General features: G+C 51.6%; 1 protein-coding gene across 1 annotated transcript in view; it reads left to right on the top strand.

Moving 5' to 3' along the window:
- The window catches only part of PCK2 (phosphoenolpyruvate carboxykinase 2, mitochondrial), a 53,709-nt gene that overhangs the window by 5,673 nt on the left and 21,786 nt on the right, over positions 1–26,250 (top strand). The window contains exons 2-5 of the mRNA XM_060255358.1: positions 8,248–8,493; positions 11,637–11,821; positions 13,128–13,331; positions 16,699–16,886. Of these exons, the coding sequence (XP_060111341.1) occupies positions 8,248–8,493; positions 11,637–11,821; positions 13,128–13,331; positions 16,699–16,886 (823 nt within the window). The remainder of the gene's footprint in view (positions 1–8,247; positions 8,494–11,636; positions 11,822–13,127; positions 13,332–16,698; positions 16,887–26,250) is intronic.

Below are 26,250 nucleotides of genomic sequence, written 5' to 3'. Positions count from 1 at the left end.
AAGGCCGGGTGATTCAGTCAGTGGCAGAGGTGGGAAGCCCGAATCAGCAGAACAGTTGGAAGGAACCTCCAGGGTCATCTAGTCCAACCCCCGATTCCTCTATATCGGGGTGGCCAACGGTAGCTCTCCAGATGTTTATTTGGCCTACAACTCCCATCAGCCCCAGCCTTTGGCCATGCTGGCTGGGGCTGATGGGAGTTGTAGGCAAAATAAACATCTGGAGAGCTACCGTTGGCCACCCCTGTTCAATAGGAAGTGAACTGGGCTACAATAAGGAGTTCTAAGTCCCAGAGAAATGGTGGTTTGCATAGAGGGAGCAAGGCAGGTGGACAGACCCACAATCCCATGGGGATTCTTGGGAGTTTGGGGAGAAGAGAGCCAGTTTGGTGTACTGGTTAAGTGCGCAGACTCTCATCTGGGAGAATTGGGTTTGATTACCCACTCTTCCACCTGCAACTGCTGATGTGCCCTTGAACATATGAAGCTGCCTTGTACACTGAATCGGACCCGGGTCCATCTAAGTCAGTCTTGTCTACTTAGACTAGCAGCGGCTCTCCAGAGTCTCAAGTTGAGGTTTTTACGCCTACTTGCCTGGACCCTTTTTGAGTTGGAGATGCCGGGAATTGAACCTGGGACCTTCTGCTTGCCCAGCAGATGCTCTGCCACTGAGCCACCGTCCCTCCCCTGACCAGCAGTGGCTCTCCAGGGTCTCAAGCTGAGGTTTTTCACGCCTCCTTGCCTGGACCCTCTTTAGTTGGAGATGCCGGGGATTGAACCTGAGACCTTCTGCTTCCTGAGCAGATGCTCTACCACTGAGCCACCGTCCCTCCCCAGCCACAAGTTCTCTCGAGGCTGTTCTGCTCAAGAGCAGTTCTGGGAGAGCTCTCTCAGCCCCACCTACCCCACAGGGTGTCTATTGTGGGGAAGGGAAGGGAAAGGAGATTTGTAAGCCACTCTGAGACTCCTTTGGCTAGCAGACGGCAGGGTATAAATCCAATCTCTTCTTCCATTGCAAGGCTTTCCTTTTTTCAAAAGTGAAGAATTCTCCCCGGGGGGAACAGGAAGATGATAAATGGAGGCCTGGTAGAGGGCTACGTGCCTGCCTGCCTGGGAACACCACATTTCCCTCTCCTGGCCGATGCTCCCAGGGCAAAGCAGCCGGACCTCTCTTCCTCCCTCCTCTGTAGGAAACGGCAGCTGGGGTGAAAGTCCACGCGAGGTGGCTGTCCCTTGTACTTTGCTTTGCCGCTTGGAGCTTGGCCAGAGTTGCCCCACTCTGTCCCGGGCAATCGGCCAATCCCAGGCCACAAGGGGAGATGTGAACCCTCACCTGCAGCAATTCGGGGGGGGGGGGGAAGGGTTAGGGCGGTGCACAAACAATGCTCCGGGGTGCTTCTCTTAGCGGCGCGCGCTGGGAGAGGATTGCGTGCGCAGACGCAGCAAAACTGTGACCCCTGTTCTGAATCTGTCCCCGATGCGCTTTAAGCAGAGGGTGGGCTTCTTGTCCAGCCTCTCTGCCCTGTTGTTGGCCCTCCAGAGGAACTGGTTGGCCACTGTGTGAGACAGGAGGCTGAACTAGATGGACCCTCACTGGTCTGATCCAGCAGGGCTCTTCTGGTGTTCTTCTCAGGGGAAGGCCTCGGCCTCTCTGCCCTGTTGTTGGCCCTCCAGAGGAACTGGTTGACCACTGTGTGAGACAGGAGGCTGGACACAAAGGCCAACTAGAGGGCCGTCAACAGGGCATAGAGCAGGGGTGTCAAACACATAAAATCTTGTCATGAAGTCTATGAAGATCCTGTGAATTTAGGGGGAGGCATTTGTGAGTTTCCTGCATTGTGCAGGGGGTTGGAGTAGATGACCCAAGAGGTCCCTTCCATTATTCTATGATTCTAATACAAGGTAGCGGAGATATAAACATTATAAAGGAAATAAACACAATTCAAGATTTTTTAAAAAACTTAAAGTAAAACGTTAGCATTTTTGCAATATTTTGTTTATTTAACGGTCGATGACAACTGACACTTTGTTCTGAATTATTGCAACAAAAACTGGAGACCATGTCTAACATAGCAATCTTGAGTTTGCTGTTCAGGTGTGTATCTGCAAGTTGCAAACCTACTTTTAATTTGCTCACAGGCCTGATAGGACCCCTCTGGGTGCCTGATCCAGTTCCCGGGCCACATGTTCGACACCCCTGGCGTAGAGGCCAAAGCCTTCATAAGCACATAAGAAGAGGCCTGCTGGATCAGACCAGTGAGAGCCCATCCAGGCCAGCCTCCTGTCTCACACAGTGGCCAACCAGTTCCTCTGGAGGGCCAAGAACAGGGCAGAGTGGCCGAGGCCTTCCCCTGAGAAGAACATCAGACGAGCCCTGCTGGATCAGACCATGGAGGGTCCCTCTAGTCCAGCCTCCTGTTTCACACAGAGGCCAACCAGTTCCTCTGGAGGGCCAGCAACAGGGCAGAGAGGCTGAGGCCTTCCCCTGAGAAGAACATCAGACGAGCCCTGCTGGGTCAGACCAGGGAGGGTCCATCTAGTTCAGCCTCCTGTCTCACACATTGGCCAGCCAGTTGCTCTGGAGGGCCAACAACAGGGCAGAGAGGCTGAGGCCTTCCCCTGAGAAGAACACCAGAAGAGCCCTGCTGGGTCAGACCAGGGAGGGTCCATCTAGTCCAGCCTCCTGTCTCACACAGTGGCCAACCAGTTCCTTTGGAGGGCCAGCAACAGGGCAGAGAGGCTGAGGCCTTCCCCTGAGAAGAACATCAGACGAGCCCTGCTGGATCAGACCAGGGAGGGTCCATCTAGTCCAGCCTCCTGTCTCACACAGGGGCCAACCAGTTCCTCTGGGGGGCCAACAACAGGGCAGAGAGGCCGAGGCCTTCCCCTGAGAAGAACATCAGAAGAGCCCTGCTGGATCAGACCAGGGAGCGTCCATCTAGTCCAGCCTCCTGTCTCACACAGTGGCCAACCAGTTCCTCTGGGGGGCCAACAACAGGGGAGAGAGGCCAAGGCCTTCCCCTTGGAAGAACACCAGAAGAGCCCTGCTGGACCAGACCAGTGAGAGCCCATCCAGGCCAGCCTCCTGTCTCACACAGTGGCCAACCAGTTCCTCTGGAGGGCCAAGAACAGGGCAGAGAGGCCGAGGCCTTCCCCTGAGAAGAACATCAGAAGAGCCCTACTGGATCAGACCAGTGAGGGTCCATCTAGTCCAGCCTCCTGTCTCACACAGTGGCCAACCAGTTCCTCTGGAGGGCCAACAACAGGGCAGAGAGGCCGAGGCCTTCCCCTGAGAAGAACATCAGAAGAGCCCTGCTTGATCAGACCAGTGAGGATCCATCTAGTCCAGCCTCCTGTCTCACACAGTGGCCAACCAGTTCCTCTGGAGGGCCAACAACGGGGCAGAGAGGCCGAGGCCTTCCCCTGAGAAGAACATCAGAAGAGCGGTGGACCACTGATCTGGTCCAGCAGGTGGACCACTGCTCTGGTCCAGCAGGGCTCTTCTGATCTTAGGAAGACCTCGGCCTCTCTGCCCTGTTGTTGGTCCTCCAGAGGAACTGGTTGGCCACTGTGTGAAACAGGATGCTGGACTAGGTGGACCACTGGTCTGGTCCAGCAGGGCTCTTCTGATGTCCTTATGGACCTCCGGATGCAGTGTTTGTGCTCTGCCTTGACTGCTGAGGCCCCTGTGCGAGAGCCTTTGTGCAAGTTCCCATCCCTTGTGCATGCAGCTGACTTAAGCGTTGCAATGACGCTTCCTCTACTTAAACAGCCCCCCCATCAGATACGCCTGGTTCATCAGACGGGTGGGTGGTTTTATATGGGCTGTGAGGCTGGCTATATATGTAGTTTCGACTCTGGTGTGCGGTTCGTTCCTTGTGAAGATAAACATAATCTTCTTCACCAGGGGTCACTTTGTAGAAAAAGAGGTGCTGGGGCTCATTAGTGCAACTGATTTGCATCTGCTGCATACTCCCCTGACATCGCTGGAAGGTGTACTAAATCATATCAGCTCAGCATCTGCCTTACAATGCTTCTTGGATTAGAATCGTCATAAGAAAACCTTACTCCCGTCCAATGTTCCCTCTAAGCTGCAGAGTCTTGTGAGCGAAAATTCTACTTTGTGAGCTGCTGGCATTAAAGTTGTGAGCTCCTGCATCAATTAGCGTGTTTTACCTGAGCCGGAGGCCAAAAATCTGTGAGCTAGCTCACGCTAACTCAGCTTAGAGGGAACTCTGGCTGTGAGGCAGGCTATGTAGTTTCAACTCTGGCGTGCGGCTCGTTCCTTCTGAAGATAAACTTCGTCTTCCTCACCAGGGGTCATTTTGTAGAAAAAGAGGTGCTGGAGCTCATTAGCACCCCTCATTTGCATCTGCCGCACATCCCGGACATCACTAGGAGGCGTACTCGATCGTTTCAGCTCAGCATCTACCTTACAATGCTTCTGGAATTCGAATTGTCATAAGAAAACCTTACTCCCGTCGTACTTTCGCAACCGCTTTCTCCTATGTGGCAGCAGTGGCACGATGAAGATTTCCATCGGTCTGCTCGATACGTTTGGGTTCTTTCCCCGTTTTTTGCGGCGAAAAATATTAGGGAGCTTGTCAAATCTTAAAGAGTTCAGCCAAATCCTTGCAGGGGGCTTGAACAACGGAACCCAGAAGCAAGTATTGGGGGGGGGGGGGGGGGGGGTAAGAAAGAAAGAGTGCAATAAAATTTAGAGGTTCCAAAGCTCCTGCCCAAAATTAGACCTATTCCTCACAGTCCCTTATGGTCTCAGGAGGTTCCTGTGTCTACTGCTCCAGCCTGATCTAGAAGGCCCATGGCTTGGATGTCGTTCATCCAGGTGTATGCCTTTGGCACATACCGTGCACGAATGGCCATGGGCAAAGGCATATCTTGGAAAAGAGACGCGGATGCTTGTGCCATACTTAGGAGGGAGGGTTACCTGGCATCTACCAGTTCCTATTTTCCTGTACCTGCTCACAGGATGGGCACGTGCTGGATGGGTGTGTGAGTTCGTGATTTTGCTGACGGGTTCCCAGTATTGTACCAGTGTGCCCCAAAGCCATGCTCTTGATTTATGCTCAAGCGACTTGACACACTCGTGCGTGATCTTGTAGAGCGTGTCAAAGCTCTCCGGTGGGCGTGCGTGCTCAGAGACGCGTATTTACGTATTCACAGGTTTTATGTCTTTCGTTCCTTCGCAAGGTGCGTGTAGCTCTCCCTGATACCCAGAAATCAACTCTGTTGAGCTTGGAGGAGCCCGGGGCCGACCCGAGTCTGTCTGGCACCCTAGACAAGGCTAACTTCTGGTGCTCCCCCACACCCAATTTTGTGCCCCCCCAGAAGGCTGTCGCCTTAGGCGATAGCCTAGCTTGCCTCGTAGCAGGCTGGCCCTGGAGGAACCGCTGAATTGAAACTTAGTTCTCCCATCTGCTTGTTAACTCTTGTATTCTTATGCTAATTTGCTGCTATTTGCAGATCTCGCCAACTGCTTTAATCCAGTCTTAGGTGTACTTTAATCCAATTTTAGCTACACTTTCTGCCCTGAGAGCCAGTTTGGTGCAGTGGTTAAGTGTCCGGACTCTTATGTGGGAGCACCGGGGTTGATTCCCCACTCCTCCACTTACAGCTGCTGGAATGGCCTTGGGTCACTCATAGGCTAGCTCTGTTATCTGGGAGAGCCGGGTTTCATTCCCCACTCCTCCACTTGCAGCTGCTGGAATGGCCTTGGGTCAGCCAGAGCTCTCTTATCTGGGAGAACCGGGTTTGATTTCCCACTCCTCCACTTGCAGCTGCTGGAATGGCCTTGGGTCAGCCATAGCTCTCTTATCTGGGAGAACCGGGTTTGATTCCCCACTCCTCCACTTGCAGCTGCTGGAATGGCCTTGGGTTAGCCATAGCTCTCCTATCTGGGAGAACCGGGTTTGATTCCCCACTCCTCCACTTACAGCTGCTGGAATGGCCTTGGGTCAGCCATAGCTCTCTTATCTGGGAGAGCCGGGTTTGATTCCCCACTCCTCCACTTGCAGCTGCTGGAATGGCCTTGGTTTAGCCAGAGCTCTCCTATCTGGGAGAACCGGGTTTGATTCCCCACTCCTCCACTTACAGCTGCTGGAATGGCCTTGGGTCAGCCATAGCTCTCTTATCTGGGAGAGCCGGGTTTGATTCCCCACTCCTCCACTTGCAGCTGCTGGAATGGCCTTGGGTTAGCCATAGCTCTCTTATCTGGGAGAGCCGGGTTTGATTCCCCACTCCTCCACTTACAGCTGCTGGAATGGCCTTGGGTTAGCCATAGCTCTCTTATCTGGGAGAACCGGGTTTGATTCCCCCCTCCTCCACTTGCACCTGCTGGAATGGCCTTGGGTCAGCCAGAGCTCTCTTATCTGGGAGAACCGGGTTTGATTCCCCACTCCTCCACTTGCAGCTGCTGGAACGGCCTTGGGTCAGCCATAGCTCTCGCAGGAGTTGTCCTTGAAAGGGCAAGTTCTGTCAGAGCTCTCTCAGCCCCACCCACCTCACAGGGTGTCTATTATGGGGGGAGGAGATAAAAGAGATTGTAAGCCGCTCTGAGACTGATTCAGAAAGAAGGGCGGGGTATAAATCTTCCTCTTCTTCATCCTCCTCCTCCTCCCTAGTTACTTATGCATCTTGACTCTAAATAGCCCTTCCTGGCTACTAAACCGCCCCCCCCCACCCCTTTATAGAAGCTGAGCCTGCTCCGGCGGGGAGGGCGGGATACAAATAAAATTTTGTTGTTGTTGTTGTTGTTGAAATTTGTTTCAGTGCATCTGCTGAAGGGTGCATCCAGAGGTAAGCTTCCACCCAAAATGAAACTTGTCTTCAAGGTGTCGCTGGACTCAAATTTTGTTCTGCTGATAAACTTGTTCATATTCCTAAACGCGACGGTGTTGTTAACAGTTGTGTACATCTTTGCATCTTCTGGCAAATGCACGGAGATTTTTGCAAGTTTGCATGCTCGCGCATGTGTAAATATTGTACATTTTTGCATAACTCGGAGAGTCCTGGGTGCGTTCCCGTGCTTCTGGAGTCAACAACAAAATATCCAGGAGAGAGGTTATGATGTATAACTCTCGTAGCCGCACTTCAGCCTTTAAAGCTAAAACTCGGTTTATTGCAAGGCCTTCTAGTCTGTGCACACAAGCCCCACCTTCCTAAAAACACTGAGGGGGGAGCTCTAGGAAAGTTGTTGGCAGGTGCCCTGGACACCCAGCTGGGGTTCTGCTGCAGGTGCTTGTGCAAAATGTACGCTTTGGTGGATGTTCAGATGGGCACGAGCAAGCAGACGTATAGAGAAGGGGATGGGATACGTGAAGCGGAACTGATTGGAGAAGCTGGTATCGAGCGCCTTTGTCGCGAGGGCTGGATCTGCCATAAATGAGACCTTGTTGGACACAGACAAAGATTTAAAAAAAAAAAATTTAAAATATGCTTAAAACATTAGCACTTGTTGGTCTTAGTGGTGCTTTTTTTTGTATCTCTCCCATGGGATCCAGGGAACTGGGCAAAGGAAGCTAAGGCTGTTTCCTCCCTTCCCCAGGGGAACCAGGAGGGGGAGGAGCCTCAGCCAACAGAAGGAAGAGAGGCTTTGCTCAGGAGCGCTGCTGTGTGATTGAGAGAGCCTGGCAAAGCAAGCTCTCCATCCCTCCACCTCCCCCCTCCAAGGGAGGAGCCTCAGCCAATGGAGAAAAGAGAGACTTTCCTCTGTAGCTCCTTTGCGATTGAGCTAGCCTGGCCAAGCAAGCTGTGATGCAGAAGGAAGCAAGAGAGAGGGAGAAGGAAGCAGATGACAGCTAGTTGCTCAGGAGTCTGATAGGAGCCCTCTGAGGGCCTGATTTGGCCGCATGTTTAACACCCCTGACCTAGCTGGTTTCTTTCTGCCCTGTCCCTTCCATACCGTCCTGTCTACATCAGGGGTGGCGAAACTTGCTAACGGTAAGAGCCACATAGAATAAACATCAGATGTCTGAGCTGCAAGACAGGAAGGAAGGCAGGCAAATAGATATGGGTGGGGGGGGAGGCCTACGGCTCTAAGCCAGCTGGCTTGGAGAAGCTATTTAAAGAGACAAATGCCTTCTCCAAGCTGGCTGACGGTGGTGGGGGTTTCGAGAGCGACACAATATGTGTGGAAGAGCCGCATGTGGCTCCCGAGCCACAATTTGGCCCCCCCTGGTCTACACGAATGCCCTCCTGCTCTCATCCTTTCTCCTTCCTCTTCCTTGGCAGTCTGGGAGCTTCCTCCTTCAAGTGCTGGTCTGCAGTTCCCGTGCGCTGGGCCCACGCGCCGCGAGTGATCCACGGGGACCTCGGCAAACTTTCGCGGTCAGTGCAAGAGTTCGTGGAGCACGGGGCACGGCTCTGCCAGCCGGAGAACATCCACATTTGCGATGGGACCGAGAAGGAGAATGGCAAAATCTTAAATCTACTGGAGTCCGAAGGCGTTATAAAACCACTCACCAAGTATGAGAATTGGTAAGTGCCTCTCTTGGCTGAATGTGGGCAGAACAGGGAAAGAATGAAACGGAGCCAGGGCGCAGATCCAGCAGGAGCTCACAGGAGCACAGCTCCTGAGCCTTTCTGAGGGTTCCCCCTCTTCCTCCACACCTACCTACCTTGTCCATTGAAGAAGAAGAAGAAGATATTGGATTTATATCCCATCCTATACTCTGAATCTCCAAGTCTCAGAGCGGCTCACAATCTCCTTTACCTTCCTCCCCCACAACAGACACCCTGTGAGGTAGATGAAGATATTGGATTTATATCCCGCCCTCCACTCCGAAGAGTCTCAGAGCGGCTCACAATCTCCTTTCCCTTCCTCCCCCACAACAGACACCCTGTGAGGTAGATGAAGATATTGGATTTATATCCCGCCCTCCACTCTGAAGAGTCTCAGAGCGGTTCACAATCTCCTTTACCTTCCTCCCCCACAACAGACACCCTGTGAGGTAGATGAAGATATTGGATTTATATCCCGCCCTCCACTCCGGAGAGTCTCAGAGCAGCTCACAATCTCCTTTCCCTTCCTCCCCCACAACAGACACCCTGTGAGGTAGATGAAGATATTGGATTTATATCCCGCCCTCCACTCTGAAGAGTCTCAGAGCGGCTCACAATCTCCTTTCCCTCCCCCCCCCCCAACAGACACCCTGTGAGGTAGATGAAGATATTGGATTTATATCCCGCCCTCCACTCCGAAGAGTCTCAGAGCGGCTCACAATCTCCTTTCCCTTCCTCCCCCACAACAGACACCCTGTGAGGTAGATGAAGATATTGGATTTATATCCCGCCCTCCACTCTGAAGAGTCTCAGAGCGGTTCACAATCTCCTTTACCTTCCTCCCCCACAACAGACACCCTGTGAGGTAGATGAAGATATTGGATTTATATCCCGCCCTCCACTCCGGAGAGTCTCAGAGCAGCTCACAATCTCCTTTCCCTTCCTCCCCCACAACAGACACCCTGTGAGGTAGATGAAGATATTGGATTTATATCCCGCCCTCCACTCTGAAGAGTCTCAGAGCGGCTCACAATCTCCTTTCCCTTCCTCCCCCACAGCAGACACCCTGTGAGGTAGATGAAGATATTGGATTTATATCCCGCCCTCCACTCCGGAGAGTCTCAGAGCGGCTCACAATCTCCTTTCCTTTCCTCCCCCACAACAGACACCCCGTGAGGTAGATGAAGATATTGGATTTATATCCCGCCCTCTACTCCAAAGAGTCTCAGAGCAGCTCACAATCTCTTTTACCTTCCCCCCACAACAGACACCCTGTGAAGTAGATGGGGCTGAGAGAGCTCTTATAGCTGCTGCCCTTTCAAGGACAACTCCTACGAAAGCTCTGGCTGACCCAAGGCCACTCCAGCAGCTGCAAGTGGAGGAGTGGGGAATCAAACCCGGTTCTCCCAGAGAAGAGTCCACACACTTAACCACTACACCAAACTACCAGAGTAGGTACATAAGAACATAAGAGAAGCCATGTTGGATCGGGCCAATGGCCCATCCAGTCCAACACTGTATCACACAGTGGCCAAAAAATTATAATTATATATATACACACTGTGGCTAATAGCCACTGATGGACCTCTGCTCCATATTTTTATCTAACCCCCTCTTGAAGCTGGCTATGCTTGTAGCTGCATAACAATCCCTGGATTAGGAGAATGGTCAGCCAGCCAGCCAGCCACCAGGGGCTTTGCCACACCCCCAGCTGCCCTCATTAACCCCTGGAGAAGCCAACACCACCTTTTCTCCACTTCTTATGTGATTTGGGGTTGTGGGTGGCTTGCTGGCCTTTTGACTGGAGAGGGAGGCGGCGGCCAAGGAGAGCCCCAGGCGAGCGAGGCCTGCTCGGGCTGTTTGGCTCTCTAGCCAGCCCAATCAGGCCTCGCTCTCCCGTGGCTCTCCTTTTTTTGCATCAGGTTGCTTTCGGCTGAGGGGGGGAGTGGCATACGCTAATAAACTTTGCCACCTGTTTTTCTGGATAATGACCCCTGAACAGAGCTCGTCGAAGCTGCCCTACAATGAATCAGACCATTGGTCAATCAAGGTCCACATTGTCCACTGGCAGCCACCTCTGTGGTGTCAGCAGAGAAAGGCCTTTCACAGCATCTGCCGCTGGATCCTTAGTTGGAAGGCCGGGGATCGAACCTGCCAAGGCTCTGCCACTGAGCCATGGCTGCTCCCCATCAAGTTCAATATTGTAGACTGGATGCACCTCACCAGGGTCTTAGGCAGAGGACTTTTACATCATCTCCTGCCTGGTCCCGTTTTTTAAACTGGGGATGGCAGGAACTGAACCTGTGACCTTCTGGGCTCAGCCACTGAGCCATGGACCTTTCCCGTGATAAACAACCTGCAGTGCCTCTTGGGAGCGCTGCAGGGAGCCACCTAGTGGAGAACATTTGCACTGCCCCATAGTTGTACCCAGGGCTTTTTTTGTAGCAGGAACTCCTATGCCTGTTAGGCCACACCCACTTAATGTAGCCAATCCTCCAAGAGCGTACAGTAGGCCCTGTAAGAAGAGCTCTTAAAGCTCTTGGAGGATTGGCTACTTTAGAGGGGTGTGGCCTAATACGCAAAGTTGCTCCTGCAAGAATTCCACCCCTGGGCCACACCCCCTGCTGTAGCCAATCCTCCAGGAGTTTTCAGTAGGCCCTGTAAGAAGAGCCCTGTAAGCTCTTGGAGGATTGGCTATGTTAGAGGGGTGCGGCCTAATATGCAAAGGAGCTCCTGCTAGAATTCCACCCCTGGGCCAAACCCCCTGCTGTAGCCAATCCTCCAGGAATTTTCAGTAGGCCCTGTAAGCTCTTGGAGGATTGGCTACGTTAGAGGGGTGTGGCCTAATATGCAAAGGAGCTCCTGCTAGAATTCCACCCCTGGGCCACACCCCCTTGATGTAGCCAATCCTCCAAGAACTTACAGTAGGCCCTATAAGAAGAGCTCTTAAAGCTCTTGGAGGATTGGCTACCTCAGGGGGGATTGGCTACCTCAGGGGGATGTGGCCTAATATGCAAAGGAGTTGCAAAAAACCGTGCCCTCCGCTTGGGGAGCGTTACTTCCAAACATGCGGAGAATCACTCTGACAAGAATCGCTCGCTTGCTTTTTCTTCCCGCAGCTGGCTGGCCAAGACTGACCCGAAGGATGTGGCCCGTGTGGAGAGCCGGACGGTCATTGTGACGGAGAACCAGAGGGACACAATACCTATCCCCGCTTCGGGAGTCAAAGGTCAACTGGGCAACTGGATGAACCCAAAAGCATTCCAGGAGGCAGTGGATGACCGTTTTCCCGGCTGTATGAAAGGTGAAAACGAGACCGGTTAGCGGTGCGGAGAACATAAATATGGGCTCTCTTGCCTCTCGGGCAAGGGTGTCGAACTCATTTGTTATGAGGGCCGGATCTGGCATAAATGAGATTTTGTCAGGCCACGCCATGTGTGTCATAAAAGGTAATGCCAGGTAGGGGATATGTAAACTTTATAAAGGACACAAACACAATTAAAGATTTTTTTAAAAACTAAAATAAAGCATGCTTAAAGTATTAGCACTCTACCTCAGGGGTGTGTGGCCTAATATGCAAAGGAGTTGCAAAAAACCGTGCCCTCCACTTGAGGAGCGTTACTTGGAAGTTACTTGGATGTCGTGGTCAGTATCAAAGCAAGCTCTCTGTCCCCCCACTCCCCTTCCTCCCCAAGAGAGGAGCCTCAGCCAATGGAGAAAATAGAGGTTTTGCTCTATAGCTCCTATGCGATTGAAAAATCCCGGCAAAGCAGGGAAGGGACGGTGGCTCAGTGGTAGAGCGTCTGCTCGGTAAGCAGAAGGTCCCAGGTTCAATCTCTGGCCTCTCCAACTAAAAAGGGTCCCGGCAAATAGGCGTGAAAAACATCAGCTTGAGGCCCTGGAGAGCTGCTGCCAGTCTGAGTAGACAAGACTGACTTGGATGGACTGAGGGTCTGATTCAGTAGGGCAGCTTCATGTGTTCATGGTGGCTCAGTGGTAGAGCATCTGCTTGGGAAGCAGAAGGTCCCAGGTTCAATCCTCGGCATCTCCAACTAAAAAGGGTCCATGCAAGTAGGCATGAAAAACCTCAGCTTGAGACCCTGGAGAGCCACTGCCAGTCTGAGTAGACAATACTGACTTTGATGGATCAAGGAGGATCTGATTCAGTATAACGCAGCTTCACACATTCAAGCAAGCTGTAGCACAGAAGGAAGCAAGAGAGAGGGAGAAGGAAGCAGACTTGCTTGCGGGCCTGATAGGAGCCCTCTGGGGGGCCTGATCCAGCCCCCGGGCCACTTCTTTGACACCTGCTCTAGGGGATAAGCGTTCCATTGGGAAATGCAGTGTGGGAGGATCAGGCAGGAATGACGGGAGAGAACATGAGCCTTATTGTTTAGCCACGTGACTTGCAGTCATCTCTCCTATTTCTTTACACCTTTCTCTCTCTCTATTTCTCTTCCAGCTCATTGTTACCCATTCTCCCTAACAATTAACCCGTCTTCATTCGTTGCCGAAACCGTCTGCTTGCCATCCGTCTGTCCCCATTTGCACTCCTGCCCGCGTCTTTCCCCTTCACGGTGGCCCATTACCTGTTGCATGTTTCCCCGCAGGCCGCACGATGTACGTCATCCCTTACAGCATGGGGCCCATCGGCTCGCCCCTGTCCAAGACCGGGATCCAGCTCACCGACTCGGCCTACGTGGTGGCCAGCATGCGAATCATGACCCGCATGGGGGCTGCCGTCCTCCGCAACCTTGGCGATGGGGAGTTTGTCAAGTGCTTGCATTCCGTGGGGCGGCCTCTTCCCCTGGAAGGTGAGTGGCACCCAGCGCCTGTGCCGGGGTCTCGTTGTCGGGAACAAAGATCTGACTGCCGTTGTGCATGCCCCGGTTACTCTTGGACTAGATTACTGCAATGCATTCCACGTGGGGCTGCCCTTGGAGAGTGTTCAGAAAAGTCAATTCGTGCAGAATGCAGCAGCCGGGATGTTGACCGGAGCTGGTTGCTGGGAACATATCACTCCAGTCTCAGCCCGTCTAGGTGGCTCCTAATGTATAAAGATCTGACTACTGTTGTGCATTCCCTTGTTACCACTGGACTAGATTACTGCAATGCATTCCACGTGGGGCTGCCCTTGGAGAGTGTTCAGAAAATTCAATACGTGCAGAATGCAGCAGCCAAAATGTTGACCGGAGCTGGTTGCTGGAAACATATCACTCCAGTCTCAGCCCATCTAGGTGGCGCCTAATGTATAAAGATCTGACTACTGTTGTGCATTCCCTTGTTACCACTGGACTAGATTACTGCAATGCATTCCATGTGGGGCTGCCTTTGGAGAGTGTTCAGAAAAGTCAATTCGTGCAGAATGCAGCAGCCGGGATGTTGACCGGAGCTGGTTGCTGGGAACATATCACTCCAGTCTCAGCCCGTCTAGGTGGCTCCTAATGTATAAAGATCTGACTACTGTTGTGCATTCCCTTGTTACCACTGGACTAGATTACTGCAATGCACTCCACATGGGGCTGCCCTTGGAGAGCGTTCAGAAAAGTCAATTCGTGCAGAATGCAGCAGCCAGGATGTTGACCAGAATTGGTTGCTGGGAACATATCAATCCAGTCTCAGCTCATCTAGGTGGCTCCCGATGTATTTCCTGGCACAATTTGAGGAGCTGGTGTTGACCTTTGGAGCCCATATGGCTTGGGACCTGCATATCTGAAGGACCGCCAGCTCCCCTTGCAAACTTGCCTAACCCTACAGGCATCTACTGAGGCCCTGCTTTCTGAAGTTAAATGGTGAAAAGGGGCTGTGGCTCAGTGGCAGAGCCTCTGCTTGGCATGCAGATGGTCCCAGGTTCAATCCCCAGCATCTCCATGAAGATCCTGTGAACTTAGGGGGAGGCGTTTGTGAGTTTCCTGCATTGTGCAGGGGGTTGGACTAGATGACCCTGGAGGTCCCTTCCAACTCTATGATTCTGTATAAACAGAACAGGTAGCAGAGAGCTACCCTAGAGAGCTGCTGCCAATCTGAGCAGACAGTGGTGGACCCAGGGTCTGATTCAATAGAAGGCAACCAAGCGTTCATGGGAGGACTTTTTTGGTTGTGGCCCTAAAACTGCTCAGAGAGATCCACCGGTCCCCTTCCATTGCTGTCTTCCGCCAGCCGGTGAAGACTTATTTTGTCTGGCGCTCCCTTCTTGCCCTATATTTTAATACTTCTTGTTAGGCTTTTTGTATGTATGCTTTAGTTTGGCTTCCGCTGTTTCAAAGGACATGTTTTTGTTGGGTTTTAAAGAGAAGCTTTTAAAAACTACGTGTGTTTTTGATTCGTTAGCACCCACGATGGCCCTGAGGAGGCAGAAATGTGGGAGATAAAATCTATTTTTTAATTTGCTGCTCATTTCTCTAAGATTTGCTGTTTGCCCGTTGCTTTAATTACTTTAAACTACAATGGTTGGACTGATGGCCCTTAATTCAAGCCGTTCTGTGAATTAGACCCCATTATGCTGGAAATTACATGCCAGTTTCTAAATTTAAATAACAGTGTGACCTAATGGTGGATTTCTGCGACCATAAGCCGCTAGCTAATTGCATTGAGAAGAATATCAACTCGAATATATCTTTAATTCCTCCAAAATCCTTCTTCAGCACCAAAAAAAAGCCAGCATAGGGTTGCCAGCTCTCAGGTACTAGCAGGGTTTCCCCCTTTTTGGGGGGTTTTGATCTGCTGTGCAGGGGGAACACCCACCGCAAACTCTATGGTGTTGAGGGGAAAAAAAAAATAGAACTCAAAACTTTGTCAGCCCCACTAGCCTCACAAGGCAGGGAGTGAAAGGGAAAGGTGATTGTAAGCCACTTTGAGACTCCTTAGGGTAGAGAAAGGAAGGAAGGGTCCCCTGTGCAAGCACCAGTCGTTTCCAACTCTGGGGTGATGTTGCTTTCACAACATTTTCACAGCAGACTTTTTACGGGGTGGTTTTGCCATTGCCTTCCCCAGTCCTCTACACTTTCCCCCCAGCAAGCTGGGGACTCATTTGACCGACCTTGGAAGGATGGAAGGCTGAGTCAACCTTGGGCCAGCTACCTGAATCCAACTTCCGCCGGAATCAAACTCAGGTCGTGAGCAGAGAGTTCAGATCACAGTACTGCAGTACTGCTGCTTTACCACTCTGAGCCACGGGGCCACTGTGGGTAGAGAAAAGTGGGTTATAAAACCAACTTCTTCTTCTCCCTCTTCCTCCTCTTTCTCCTCTTCTTCTTCCTCCACTTCTTCTTCCTCCTCCTCCATTTTCTCTTCTTCTTCTTCCTCTTCTCCCTCCTCCTCCTTCTTTTCTTCTTCCTCCTCCTCTTTCTCTTCTTCTCCCTCTTCTCCTCCTTCTACCTCTTCCCCCTTATCCCCCTCCTCCTCCTTCTTTTCTTCTTCCTCCTCCTCTTCCTCCTCCTCCTTTTTCTCTTCTTCTCCCTCAACCTCTTAAACCCTCTTCTCCTCCTCCTTCTTTTCTTCTTCTTCCTCCTCTTTGTCTTCTTCCTCTTTTTTCTCTTCTCCCTCTTCTTCTCCCTCTTCCTCTTCTTCTCCCCCTCCTCCTCCTTTTTCTCTTCTTTTCTCCCTCTTCCCCTTCTTCTCCCCCTCCTCCTTTTTCTCTTCTTCTTCCTCTTCTCCCTCTTCTTCTCCCTCTTCCTTTCCCCCCTCTTCTCTTCCTTCTTTTCTTCTTCCTCCTCCTCCTCCTTTTTCTCTTCTTCATCCTCTTCTCCCTCTTACTCTTCCCCCCCTCCTCCTCCTCCTTCTTTTTTTCTTCTTCTTCGTCTTCATTTTTCCTCCTGAAGGTAGAAAGTGCTCAAGTCACAGTGGACTTACAGCAATCCTGGGGGTTCCAAGGCCAGAGAGGAACAGGAGGTGGTTTGCCCTTTCCTGCCTCTGCATGGCAACCCTGAACTTCCACCGTGCTCTCTCCCCTCAGGGCTAACGAGGGCCGACCCTGCTTTGTTTCCCAGGCCCAATGAGATCAGACCAGCCTGGGCCGCCCAGGTCAGGGCAAAGCAGTCGTCAATTTTCCTGAAGCAGAGAGGTCACCCTTCTGTCTCAGTCCCATCTGCTTAGAATCGACGGTGGGGTCTCCAAGGGATGCCGACTGTGTTTGACCTCTAAGGCACTTTTCCTCCGCCTCTTCTTTCTTCCTCCTTGCAGAAGAGCCGGTAAACAACTGGCCTTGTAACCCCGAGAAGACCATCATAGGCCACGTCCCCCAGCGGCGTGAAATCGTCTCCTTCGGCAGCGGCTACGGGGGCAACTCCCTCCTGGGCAAGAAGTGCTTCGCCCTCCGCATCGCCTCTTGCATTGCCCAGGATGAGGGCTGGCTAGCCGAGCACATGCTGGTAAGAGCAGCCGGGGTGGGGTTGCCAAGAGCCAGTTTGGTGTAGTGGTTAAGTGTGTGGACTCTTCTCTGGGAGAACCGGGTTTGATTTCCCCACTCCTCCACTTGCAGCTGCTGGAATAGCCTTGGGTCAGCCAGAGCTCTTGCTAAGTGGTTAAGTGCACAGACTCTTATCTGGAAGAAGCAGGTTTGATTCCCCACTCCTCCACTTGCAGCTGCTGGGATGGCCTTGGGTCAGTCATAGTTCTTGCTAAGTGGTTAAGTGCGGGGACTCTTATCTGGGAGAACCCGGTTTGATTCCCCACTCCTCCACTGGCACCTGCTGGCATGGCCTTGGGTCAGCCATAGCTCTGGCAGAGGTTGTCCTTGAAAGGGCAGCTGCTGGGAGAGCTCTCTCAGCCCCACCCACCTTACAGGGTGTCTGTTGTGGGGGGAGAAGATATAGGAGATTGTAAGCCACTCTGAGTCTCTGATTCAGGGAGAAGGGTGGGGTATAAATCTGCAATTCTTCTTCTTCTTCATTGTCCCAGAATGGGGGACGTTTGCGCGCGCCTGATGCAATGATGTCACCGCAGCAGCGTGGCCGCTGTAGGCGTTTCCGAGAAAACTCTATGGTTTTCCTGGATGCTCTAGCCATTTTCCCCTCCCAAACGGCTAGAGCAGGGATGAGGAACAGTGGCTCTCCAGAAGTATTTTTCTTGCCTACAACTCCCATCAGGCCCAGCCATTGGCCGTGCTGGCTGGGGCTGATGGGAGTTGTAGGAAAAAAACAGCTGGAGAGCCACTGTTCCCCACCCCTGGGCTAGAGTGTCCAGGAAAACCGTAGAGTTTCCCCGGAAACGCCTAGAGCGGCCACTGTGCGCCGTCACCGGCACAATGACGTCACTTTCGGGTGACATCATTGTGCCGGCAATGTAGGGGGAGGTTCCCCCCGCCATCCTAATGTGGACCGGCGGGTTGGGAACCTCCCGGGCTGGGGAATCCCTAAGCCGGGGAGAGGGGTGGTTGGACGCAGGAGAGAAACTTTTCCAGCAAGGAGCCTGGACTATGTCAGCAGGCGAGCAGAGAGTGACGCCTGAGTTGGGTTGGTCTCCTTGCTGGAGGCCACGTCTGAGCCAAGCCGACTTTGGGGAGAGGCCAACCAACAAGGGCCATTGGGGTTGAGTTTTGCTGTCCCAGTCTGTCCCTGGGAAGAAGAGCTCTGAGGTCCAAGGAGAGGAAGGTGAGTTTGGCATCTCGACCGATGGCCAGTTTCTAACCCTGGGGGAATGCACCAGAACGACATTCCGGAACCTCCTTGTGAAAACAAAATCCTCAAAAAGCATCTAAAAGTTCCGGAGGAGCATGATCGTTTTTGATCCAACAAAGTATGTTAAAGCAGAGTTGCTTCAAGGTTGCTGTTCAGCATCAGGCACCAGATTGATGTAGAGCCAGTTTGGCGTAGTGGTTAACTGCACGGACTCTTCTCTGGGAGAACCGGGTTTGATTCCCCACTCCTCCACTTACAGCTGCTGGAATGGCCTTGAGTCAGCCAGAGCTCTTGCTAAGTGGTTAAGTGCACAGACTCTTACCTGGGAGAACCGGGTTGGATTCCCCACTCCTCCGCTTGCAGCTGCTAGAATGGACTTGGGTCAGCCATCGCTCTTGCTAAGTGGTGAAGTGCACAGACTCTGATCTGGGAGAACCGGGTTGGATTCCCCACTCCTCCGCTTGCAGCTGCTAGAATGGACTTGGGTCAGCCATCGCTCTTGCTAAGTGGTTAAGTGCACAGACTCTGATCTGGGACAACCGGGTTGGATTCCCCACTCCTCCGCTTGCAGCTGCTAGAATGGACTTGGGTCAGCCATAGCTCTTGCTAAGTGGTTAAGTGCACAGACTCTGATCTGGGACAACCGGGTTGGATTCCCCACTCCTCCGCTTGCAGCTGCTAGAATGGACTTGGGTCAGCCATAGCTCTTGCTAAGTGGTTAAGTGCACAGACTCTGATCTGGGAGAACCGGGTTTGATTCCCCACTCCTCCACTTGCAGCTGCTGGAATGGACTTGGGTCAGCCGTAGCTCTTGCTAAGTGGTTAAGTGCACAGACTCTGATCTGGGAGAACAGGGTTTGATTCCCCATTCCTCCACTTGCAGCTTCTGGAATGGCCTTGGGTCAGCCGTAGCTCTTGCTAAGTGGTTAAGTGCACAGACTCTGATCTGGGACAACCGGGTTGGATTCCCCACTCCTCCGCTTGCAGCTGCTAGAATGGACTTGGGTCAGCCATAGCTCTTGCTAAGTGGTTAAGTGCACAGACTCTGATCTGGGAGAACCGGGTTTGATTCCCCACTCCTCCACTTGCAGCTGCTGGAATGGACTTGGGTCAGCCGTAGCTCTTGCTAAGTGGTTAAGTGCACAGACTCTGATCTGGGAGAACAGGGTTTGATTCCCCATTCCTCCACTTGCAGCTTCTGGAATGGCCTTGGGTCAGCCGTAGCTCTTGCTAAGTGGTTAAGTGCACAGACTCTGATCTGGGACAACCGGGTTGGATTCCCCACTCCTCCGCTTGCAGCTGCTAGAATGGACTTGGGTCAGCCATAGCTCTTGCTAAGTGGTTAAGTGCACAGACTCTGATCTGGGAGAACCGGGTTTGATTCCCCACTCCTCCACTTGCAGCTGCTGGAATGGACTTGGGTCAGCCGTAGCTCTTGCTAAGTGTTTAAGTGCACAGTCTCTGATCTGGGAGAACCGGGTTTGATTCCCCCCTCCTCCACTTGCAGCTGCTGGAATGGCCTTGGGTCAGCCGTAGCTGTTGCTAAGTGGTTAAGTGTGTAGATTCTTATCTGGGAGAACTGGGTTTGATTCCCCACTCCTTCACTTGCAGCTGCTGGAATGGCCTTGGGTCAGCCGTAGCTCTTGCTAAGAGGTTAAGTGCACGGACTCTTATCTGGGAGACCCGGGTTGGATTCCCCACCCCTCCGCTTACAGCTGCTGGAATGGCCTTGGGTCAGCCATAGCGCAGGAGTTGTCCTTGAAAGGGCAGCTTCTGGGAGAGCTCTCTTGGCCCCACCCACCTCATAGGGTATCTGTTGCGGGGGAGGAAGATAAAGGAGGTTGTAAGCAGCTCTGAGATTCGGAGCGGAGGGCAGGATATATATCCAATATCTTCTTCTTCTGCTGCTGCTTCTGCTTCATCTTCTTCTTCTTCCCTGAAAAAGAACTGAGGAAGTTGCCGACATCCTGCCTATAGTTTGGAAACCGCTTTATAGTCAAGCTAAGACTGTAGCTCATTTCCCTCGTGAGAGTTGTGGCCCCCCTTCTTCCAGAAAAGAAGCCCTGACCGCACCTTTGGGTGCCTTTACTTGCCCTCAACCCATCTATGTGAGAGCTGGCTGCCCTTCCCTTGGCCAGCGCTCGCTCGGAGGACAGGCTCTTTGGGGGATGGTGGACTACCAAGTCAAAGCCAACCTAGGGCAACAGGTCGCAAGGCGATAAGGCGTGAGAGATAGCCCTTGCCTACCTCTGCGCAGTAACCCTGGGATTCCTTGGTGGCCACCCGTCCAAGTAGTAACCAAAGCTGGGCCCATCCAGGCCAGGCTGCTCACTGGCTCTGAAAACCAGACCTGGGGCTGATTCTGAGCTTAGAACGGAGCCCTGCTGTGGGGACGGAAAGGAATCCGGCACTGCGCAGCGAGGGGTTTGGGGGAGACAGAACGACGGCGAGTGGAAGAGGAGGAGAGAGCTGAAATGACCGACGAGAGGTCGAAGGACAGTGGGTGTTTACATTACCTCTCCGGGGACATTTAGTGAGCAAATATTAATTGGTTAATGAGTGCTGGAGGGCTGCTGAAATCCTAAACGGCGAGGATGAGTCTGACGCAGGAAGGTGGAGAGGAACGGGTGGATAGACGTCCAGGAGCCCTCGTAGAGACCCAAAGGCCGTTGCCCCCCGGGGAGGGACGTGTGGGGAGCAAAGGGCTGTGGGTGAAATCCTGAGGCCATGGGCTTGATTGTGAGGAATTGTGGGATAGTTTGCACAAGACCGTGGTGATTTTTCACGCAAGGAAGTTTCAACAGATGGGAGAGGCTTCCAAGCATGATGAGTAGTTTGGACAGTTTTCTGTGTACAATTCTGCTCATCGCACCTCAAAAAAGGATATTATAGCATTGGAAAAAGTGCAGAAAAGGGCAAATAGAATGATTGAAGGTTTGGAACGCTTTCCCTGTGAAGAAAGGTTACAACGCTTGGGGCTCTTTAGCTTGGAGAAACGTCGACTGCGGGGTGACATGATAGAGGTTTACAAGATTATGCATGGGATGGAGAAAGTAGAGAAAGAAGTACTTTTCTCCCTTTCTCACAATACAAGAACTCGTGGGCATTCAATGAAATTGCTGAGCAGTCAGGTTAAAACGGATACAAGGCAGTACTTCTTCACCCAAAGGGTTATTAACATGTGAAATTCACTGCCACAGGAGGTGGTGGTGGCTACAAGCATAGACAGCTTTAAGAGGGAATCAGATAAAAATATGGAGCAGAGGTCCATCAGTGGCTATTAGCCATGGTGTATATATATACATATGTGTGTTTGTGTGTATATATATGTAAATGTGTGTGTGTATATATGTACACACACAAACATATATTGGCCACTGTGTGTCACAGAGTGTTGCACTGGATGGGCCATTGGCCTGATCCAACATGGCTTCCCTTATGTTCTTATGTGACACAGAGTGTTGGACTGGATGAGCCACTGGCCTGATCCAACATGGCTTCTGTCATATTCTTACGTGACACAGAGTGGTGGGCTGGATGGGCCATTGGCCTGATAGCTTCTCTTATGTCCTTATGTGACACAGAGTTTTGGACTGGATGGGTCATTGGCCTGATTCAACATGGCTTCCCTTATGTTCTTTTGTGACACAGAGTGTTGGACTGGATGGGCCATTGGCCTGATCCAACAGGGCTTCTCTTATGTCCTTATGTGACACAGAGTGTTGGACTGGATGGGCCTTTGGCCTGATTCAACAGGGCTTCTCTTATGTCCTTATGTGACACAGAGTGTTGGACTGGATGGGCCATTGGCCTGATCCAACAGGGCTTCTCTTATGTCCTTATGTGACATAGAGTGTTGGACTGGATGGGCCACTGGCCTGATCCAACATGGCTTCTCTTATGTTCTTATGTGACCCAGAGTGTTGGACTGGATGGGCCATTGGCCTGATCCAACATGGCTTCTCTTATGTCCTTATGTGACATAGAGTGTTGGACTGGATGGGCCACTGGCCTGATCCAACATGGCTTCTCTTATGTTCTTATGTGACCCAGAGTGTTGGACTGGATGGGCCATTGGCCTGATCCAACATGGCTTCTCTTATGTTCTTATGTGACCCAGAGTGTTGGACTGGATGGGCCATTGGCCTGATCCAACATGGCTTCTCTTCTGTTCTTCTGTGACACAGAGTGTTGGACTGGATGGGCCATTGGCCTGATCCAACATGGCTTCTCTTCTGTTCTTCTGTGACACAGAGTGTTGGACTGGATGGGCCATTGGCCTGATCCAACATGGCTTCTCTTATGTTCTTTTGTGACACAGAGTGTTGGACTGGATGGACCCTTGGCCTGATCCAACAGGGCTTCTCTTATGTCCTTATGTGGCCCAGAGTGTTGGACTGGATGGGCCATTGGCCTGATCCAACATGGCTTCTCTTATGATCTTATGTGACACAGAGTGTTGGACTGGATGGGCCATTGGCCTGATCCAACATGGCTTCTCTTAGGTTCTTATGTTCTCAGGGGTGGCCAAACTCAGGAGCCACATGTGGCTCTTTCACACATATTGTGTGGCTCTTGAAAACCCCACCGCCTTTTTGGCTGGCTTGGAGAAGGCGTTTCTCTCTTTAAATCGCTTCTCCGGGCCAAGCCAGCAGCAGCAAGGATAATGCACTTAAAGTTAAAGTTGCTTTCTTTCCACCTCTCCCTTCCCCCTCTGTTTGCCTTCCTGCCTTCCTTCCTGTCTTGTGGCTCTCAAACATGACATTCATGCCCTGCGGCTGACATGTTTTGTATGTGGCACTTACATTAAGCAAGTTTGGCCACCCCTGCTTTCTCTTTATATATACAGAGATAGGCTGATGGGAATTTGGAAGTATTGGATTGAAAACATGTGAACACACATGAAGCTACCTTATACTGGATCAGACCTTGGGTTCATCAGAGTTGGTATTTTCTCCTCATGCTGGCAGCATAAGAGAATACAAGAGAAGCCATGTTGGATCAGGCCAATGGCCCATATAGTCCAACACTCTGTGTCACACAGTGGCCAAAACACTAGGAGCCATCAGGAGATCCGTCAGTGGGGCCAGGACACCAGAAGCCCTCCCACTGTGCCCCACCCAAGCACCAACCAGCTCTCCAGGGCCTCAAGCTGAGATCTTTCACACCACCAACTGTCAGTTCTTTTAACTAGAGATGCCGGGGATTGAATCTGGGACTTTCTGCATGCCAAGTATGTGCTTAACACCTAAGCTACAGGCTCTCCCCAGCAATGATCTGTGGGCTGATTTTCTCCACAGTGAAACCAGACTGTTTAGATCTCTCTCTGCTGTAATCAGTATTGCAAGATACAGCCATGTTCTATTTTAAAATAATGTGTGTGGCAAAAATGCTCTACTGGGATGTGGTAATTTTAGATTTCACGGTAAAGCCACAATTTCTGCCTTCTGTTTAGCAAGGACCACTGTGGGGGTTAAATAGCAGTGTGGCGTGCAGAAACACAGCAGTCAAAGAGTTCACTCTTGTGACCTGCAAACACTGCCTCTTCAGAGGAGCTGTTCAAGGCAGGTCCCTTTTTTTTTTTTTAAACCCACCAAAATCTGTCAAGTCACAGCTGATGCTCCCTTCTATGCTGTGGAGTCTTGTGAGCAAAAATTCTACTTTGTGAGCTACTGGTATTAGAGTGGTGAGCTCCCCAGATCCCTCTGGGGCTATCTTTCCCTGGGGCCATCTTCCTTGAGCGAAGACAAAAATGTGTAAGCTAGAGGCTGCAAAACTGTGATGTGCCTTTGGCCTGATCCAGCATGGCTTCTCTTATGTTCTTATGTGACACAGAGTGTTGGACTGGATGGGCCATTGGCCTGATCCAACGTGGCTTCTCTTATGTTCTTATGTGACCCAGAGTGTTGGACTGGATGGGCCATTGGCCTGATCCAACATGGCTTCTCTTATGTTCTTATGTGACAAAGAGTGTTGGACTGGATGGGCCATTGGTCTGATCCAACATGGCTTCTCTTAGGTTCTTATGTTCTCAGGGGTGGCCAAACTGTGACTCAGGAGCCACGTGTGGCTCTTTCACACATATTGTGTGGCTCTTGAAAACCCCACCGCCCTTTTGGCTGGCTTGGAGAAGGCGTTTCTCTCTTTAAATCGCTTCTCCAGGCCAAGCCAGCAGCAGCATGGATAATGCAGTTAAAAATGCTTTCTTTCCACCTCTCCCTTCCCCATCTGTTTGCCTTCCTGCCTTCTTTCCTGTCTTGTGGCTCTCAAATATCTGACATGCTCAAAAGATTAGCACTCCTGCAATGTTTTATTTAACCGTCTCTGATAAAAGAAGGAAACGAGAGAGGAAGAAGGAAGCAGACTTGCTCGCGGGCCTGATAGGAGCCCTCTGGGGGCCTGAATTGGCCCCCGGGCCGAGTGTTTGACCCCCCCCCCCTGCCCATGGTTTTCAAGGCAAGAGACGTTCAGAGGTGATAGGCCTTTGCCTGCCTCCTCATCACGATGCAGGCAGGGCTTATTTTGTAAGAGGTACTCCTTTGGATATTAGGCCACCCCCCCCCCCCCGATGTATTCAATCCTTCAGGCCCTGTACAAAGAGCCTTGTAAGCTTGTAAGCTCTTGGAGGCTTGACTACATCAGGGGTGTGTGGCCTAATATGCAAAGGAGCCCCTGCTAGAATTCCAAGCTCTTGGAGGATTGGCTACATCAGGGTGTGTGGCCTAATATGCAAAAGAGCCCCTGTTAGAATTCCAAGCTCTTGGAGGATTGGCTACATCAGGGGGTGTGGTCTAATATGCAAAGGAGCCCCTGCTAGAATCCCAAGCTTTTGGAGGATTGGCTACATCAGGGGGTGTGGCCTAATATGCAAAGGAGCTCCTGATCCAACAGGGCTTCTCTTATGTTCTTATGTGACTCAGAGTGTTGGACTGGATGGGCCACTGGCCTGATCCAACATGGCTTCTCTTATGTTCTTATGTGACACAGAGTGTTGGACTGGATGGGCCATTGGCCTTATCCAACATGGCTTCTCTTATGTTCTTAAGAGAGGCACTGGATGCTATGCTGAAACTTTTGTGCCTCTCCCTCAAAAAACAGCCCCCCCCAGCCCCATATACCCACTGATCAATTAATCATTATATCCTATGGGAACCAGTCTCCACAGGGTATAATGGAACTTTTTGATGCCCTGAAGTGGGGGGAGGGCTCCAAACCAGGGGATCTTCTGCCCTCAGCTGGGGATTGGCAACCCTACCTGGCCTATCGAACCCTGCAGGGGAGTCCTTCGAGGAACGATGGGTTCCCAGCTTTGTCTCCTCTCTGGGGTTGTTTGCAGCTCACCAGCTTTGTTATATTTTTAAAACTGCTATTTTTTAAAAAAACAAACAAACCCAAAATCCGATTAATTGGAGGCAGCTGTTTAATCAATTGAAAGACTTCCAATGGGTTAATCTGATCGTTAGCTAACGATGCACCGCTGCCCTGGTGCTTTCGTTTTTGGCAAGGCAGACCAATACGGCTCGGAATGCAACATGTTTCTGTGTGCCTGGGAAGACTTTTGGCCGGCTTCTGTTTGCAAAAGGGGGCCGGTTCTAGTGCAATAGAGCAAAGTTCTCCTGCAGGGCATTGGGGTGGGATATTTCCTCGTAGGAGTCTGTTTTTGAAGGTGAATTTACTATTAGTTGCAAAGCATTCTGGGGCCTTAGAAGAAGTGCATTTGTAAAAGCTGCCGGGGGGGTTCAAATGGACCAAATGCTTGGGAAACCATATTTGGATTTGCCCAGCATGTTTGAGAACTCAGTTTCAGGCAATCAAGCCCCAATTCAGATCAGGGCTACACACAAGGAGCAGAGGTGGGAGTTGATCCTTCCGTCAGTTCACGGTTTTGCCTAGCAAAAACACCCTTCCCCAATTTTGCCAAAGTCCAGGTGATACCTGGAGATCTCCAGGGACTACCGTTAATATCCAGGCGTCTGAGATGAGAACGCCTGGAGAAACTGCCCACTTTAGCCTGGAGAGGAGACGGCTGAGAGGTGACACGATCACCATCTTTAAGTCCTTGAAGGGCTGTCATCTAGAGGATGGGGTGGAATTGTTTTCTGTGGCCCCGGAAGGT

Source organism: Heteronotia binoei, chromosome 15 (genome assembly GCF_032191835.1).
Source record: "Heteronotia binoei isolate CCM8104 ecotype False Entrance Well chromosome 15, APGP_CSIRO_Hbin_v1, whole genome shotgun sequence".
Lineage (NCBI taxonomy): Eukaryota > Metazoa > Chordata > Lepidosauria > Squamata > Gekkonidae > Heteronotia > Heteronotia binoei.
The sequence above is the reverse complement of the archived record's forward strand: the minus strand, read 5'-3'. Positions and strand labels throughout refer to the sequence as shown.